Raw genomic sequence first — 5,013 nt, forward strand, 5'->3', positions numbered from 1 at the left:
TCATTTTTATTATATATATTTATAACTCTTTAAATTCTTTAGAATAAACAATTTACATAGAACGTAACTGTAACAATGTACATAGAAAAGTAATTATGTACAGTCGTAAAATGAGGCAATGTCATAATTGTCACATTCATGATGTATGGAGTTGTGGAAGATATGAGCTGAGCGATCAACTCCAAAAAGCAGCTAGTTTTTCTGATTATAGGTAAGTGAAAACATGTTCACCTTATTTCTGTCTAATTCAACCAACCAATATTACCATTGATGAAGTCTTCATACATTTAGAATGTGTACTGTACTTTTTTTAATAACTCCAGTATATCACTACTTATTGTTCGAATAGTTACCTTTGGAGTATTGTGAGAATTGTAGCAGTACACTGGCTTATCATCCCGTTTAGAGAACCAAGGGGAAAAAAGAGTAACAAAGTAACATTAAAGGTGCCTTTAGTTATAGAATTCTGAAATTTCTTTCTTTATCACATAATATTAATGTGAAAATCTAAATCACAACTACCTTTATTCAAAACTGAGATACAATTGTCCCAAATCTGGGATTTTACTTTTATGTTCATTCTTTTAAGTGCAAAAATTAGGATATATCACCTTTAACTTGTCACTGAATTTACATTTCCATTTTTTGAGATTACATTAAAATGAACCAAGTCATAGTTAAAATCAACAAAGAGTTTTTAAATCAACTACAAACTCAGAGTATCACTGTTCAATGAAAATTGACTACATGAATGTTATAACAGATTTAGTGAATAATGAACAATAGATAAATGAATAAAGAACAAAAGAGTCGAAGACGCTTTCTCAAGCGTCAAAGTTGGTCATGACTCATAATTTTCTATATTAACAGAGTAGCCTCCATTTAAGCTAAATTAAAAATAGTCCTTAGTTGAATGTGTCTGATCCTCATTGAACATGACATCATACGAGACTACTGTTAAAATTTTACTTTTTGAATTCATAGTATGGTAATTTTTCGAATTCTACAAATGCCAGGACAAGAAGACAAATCTGAAAAATGACATGTCCTCCAAAAATCAGATGTCTCATCACATAGGAAAACTATAGATGTATCTACCTGGGAGTACACAGTAGAGTAACAATAGGAAACATAATTCAGAAATCAATACCAAGATAGAAACTGCTATTAAAATTAGCAGATATATGCATTTAAATTAGTATATTAAAAACATTGGGTATTCTAAACTTTTTTCAAGACCAATTTGGACCTTGAAAACCAAAGTTTAATTACAACCTATGAAATGAGATACTAGCAGTAGTTTCCTTATCTATAGTTTTTTTCTATGCCAAATTTCATCAGATCAACAGATTTCCTCCAAAACTTTCATTCACATTTGCTATTATTCAAAGCAACTAATGTAATGTAAATTTTTTAAAGGTTTCAATACAAACCATAGCTCTCAACATTCATAATTTTGGGCTCATCAGTCTTCAAATAATCATCGTTTGTATCCCAATTTTGTACTTCGATGTGTCCTTTATCTTGAAGCTGTATCATCATTTGTACAAAATCATTTCTTTGAATATTGTTCTTTCGTCTATAACTGAAAGTATTTTTTATAATATCTGTAAAATATTGAACTACTTCTTTATTGGTCATGGAAAATCCGAGTTTCTTTGCAAGCCAAGGAAATGACATTGAAACCCACATCTTAATAAATCCCAAAATACCAAAATTAAAAACCTTTTTTCCCATTTTACGAAATTCTGAATCTGGATTTTCAAGTACATTTGGTTCAATACCGAACACTGTAGATCTGAAATCAAAGAAAATACCAATTAAATTCTGTGCCATAGTTCTAATCATTCTATTGTAAAAAATTGTCTTCTTATCCCAATTTATAATTTACTTAAAATGAAATAAGTAAAACTAATACTAATATAACTAAAGAAGGGAAAATAGGCGTTGATGACCAAAAGGTTTTACGCCTATAAACAACAACAAAAAAAAAAGAAAAGAAAACAAACAATGGTATTATTCCAATTATTAACATGATATAAACAGCCTTTATATTAAGATAAATTCTTTAAACACTCGTTTAGTAAATTTTGAAAAAAATAAATAAATAAAATAAAGTGTTTCGAGTGATCCAAACTTCAAATGATAATGATAAAAACTGAACTAAATTTGTGTTTGGTAAAAGGGGGTTTGACGGTCATTCCTTTTCTCTTCAATTCTTTGTTCCATTCCATTATTGCCTGCTGAAGTTGCTCGGGGAATCTGCAATATGAAAAATGTTGTCCGCAAATAGGGGGTACTGTACTACAACAGGAAAGTTTCATTGGCCCATGTACATTCATGCTGTGCACCTTTTAAAGATGGAAGTGATCTCATCCATATACACAACAAAGAGAAGGGGGCTTAGAGAATCACCCTGTTTCATTACTTTTCCATGACTAAATACACCTGACACTCTTCCATTAAGGCGTACAACACCTTTTGACTCTTGATAAGTCGATTTTATTACATTTAAAAGCTTTATTGGGGTGTTTTTCACCTTTAAAGAGTCCTATATCTCATTCCGGGGAACCAAGTCAAATGCTACCTTCAGGTCTAAGAATGCAAGATAAATATTTCGACCTCAGTCCCAGAACTTCTCTTTCACATGTCTTAAGACGTCAGGTTCCACCAGTGGTCTTAATCGGCTCTCTAGATTGGAGGTATATAGCTTATAAATCCCATTCCTGGAGAATTCTTTCATCATCCCAAACTCTTTAGAAAAAGTTTTGAAGAGCTCCTACTAACTCTGGTCCACCATATTTAATAAATTCTGGGACTATGTGGTCTCATTCTGCTGCTTTTCCAGTCTTCATTTTTGCAATAGCCTTCTTAACCTCCTCTTCTTCAATTGAATTGTTTCCTTGGTCCCCCGAAAGAATTCTTCTTCCATCGAGAACATCATTTGCTTCCTGATTGCCTTCAAACTGTCTTGAGTAATACCTACACCACATCTCCAGTACTTCTTTTTTCTCCAACACTAGCTCTCCCCTCTCATGCTTTATATTCTTTACTGGTTTCGCCTTTCTGCCCTTAGAGCCTTGATTTTTCAACAGAAGAGCTTGATATTCTCTCTATGATCAGCATCAAGGGACCGACCAAACTATTCCCAATGTTTACTCTTTGCTTCTCTTAAAGCCACTTTTACCTTGTTTCATGCAATTTGGTATTGTTCATAATTGTTTTGACTTCTTCTCATACAGAACGTTTTCCACATCATCTTCTGTTCCTTTACAACAGCTCTAATTTCTATTTTCATTTATATAAGTATTATTTTTGTTTTTTATGAATGGATATTACAAATAAATAATTAACCAGAATGTCAAAAAATATTAAATAATAATAAGGCTATTGTGTGTTTCATTTTAGTCTCTAATCTATATTAATACAACAATAAATACAATTTGAAAAATAAATATATCTCATAAAAATATACATTACGCAATAATGTCCATTGAAAGAGATGTCATCAATTCTCGAAGATGAATCTTCTTATATTCTTTTTTCATAGATATTAGGTGTACTAGTTTGTCTCCAAACACAGACATTGAATCAAACATATTTTTTAATTTTCCAGACGTGAAAATAGGACTAAGTTTATATCTAAGACAAATATTAAACAAAAATATTAAAAATAGAGAAATAAGGAAATTAAACAATGCCATTGTCAGTAACAGACTAGGCAAAAATTGCCATTAGATTAAGTTAGAACAAATTTAGAGATTAAAAGTTAAAATAAATTTAAAGATGGTCAAATTTAAAATTTTGTACACTAAAATTATAAAGTAATCATGAAAAATTTCTGAATCGTTTTAATATTGAAACAAAATATATATATGAGGAGATTGTTGGGGGGCATGATCAAAATGTAACATAAATAAGCTGAAATAACTTGTTTTTTTTTCGTCCAAGACTCCTGTTGGAGTCCTATACTTTCTAACCATGGTTGGGGGTTCAAAGATTTTAATTTTGAGGGATTGCCACTCAATGAAAAAAGTCACACCCCTGTCTAGATTCGAACCAGCACCGCCAATAGACATCAAATTGGTAAGATTGTCTAAACCACTGAGCTACTAGCAACCCTTCCAAATAACTTATTTAATCGTGCCAACGTACTAAAAAATAGGTTACGAAGTTGACGAGGTATTTTTGGAAGAAACGTTACAAGTGGGTAAAAAAAAAAAAAAGTAGAAAATATTTAAAAGATGAAAGCGTGTGAGGGGGTGATAGCAAATGGTTTTAGAAAATATTTTAAAAAATTACGATGACGAAGTTACCGAAAGATGACAATGTGTTGTAAGTATTTGGATATCTAAAAACTGTTAAAAAGAGAAAACGTATAAGAGGGTGACGACAAATGTTTTAGAAAAAGTCTAAAAAAATGAACCAATACGTTACAAAGTGGGGCGGAAAAAAAAATTACATTTTTAATAAATTAACTATTCGCGAATATGTTTAAGATAAGTTGTGCTTGTCGATTTTTACATTGACGGAAGAAGGTTCTAATTAGATATAGAAGCTTTTAGAGATGAGCCTTTTGTCATGGTTACAAACCGTAGCTAGTATAAACGTTTTGTCAAAATCTAAGGAATGATTTAAAGAGAGAGAATGTTCCGAAAGTTTTGAGGCAGAATGATTATGAGAGGAAACAGAATATTTGTGTTGTTTGATATGGTCTTTTAAGAGGTTTTTGGTTTAACCGATGTAAGAAGAGTTACAATTAGGGGTGGAGCAAGGGGTGCGGTATACGACATGAGATCGGTGTAGAAGAGGGATAAGGTCTTTTAGTTCTGAGTAAATATTAGATAGTGTGTTATGAGGTCTAAAAGCAATACGAAGGTTAGGTATAGCAGAATGTAAGAATTTTTGGATGTTATCGGAAAGAAAGGGGATTTCATCGCACCCCCCAACCGTCTTCTCCTCATATAATTCAACCACGGTCAACTATCTCTCATCAATAAATATATATATATA

At 31.5% G+C, this 5,013-nt stretch overlaps 1 protein-coding gene across 1 annotated transcript in view; it reads right to left on the bottom strand.

The window, feature by feature from the left end:
• The window catches only part of LOC136796550 (probable cytochrome P450 6a23), a gene marked incomplete in the record, with an annotated part of 14,575 nt that overhangs the window by 4,714 nt on the left and 4,848 nt on the right, over window positions 1–5,013 (bottom strand). The window contains 2 exon segments of the mRNA XM_067050582.1: window positions 1,434–1,798; window positions 3,481–3,642. Coding sequence (XP_066906683.1) covers window positions 1,434–1,798; window positions 3,481–3,642 — 527 coding nt within the window.

Source organism: Halyomorpha halys, unplaced genomic scaffold, assembly GCF_000696795.3.
Source record: "Halyomorpha halys isolate HHAL.00 unplaced genomic scaffold, Hhal_1.1 Scaffold1761.1, whole genome shotgun sequence".
In the NCBI taxonomy this organism is placed as follows: domain Eukaryota; kingdom Metazoa; phylum Arthropoda; class Insecta; order Hemiptera; family Pentatomidae; genus Halyomorpha; species Halyomorpha halys.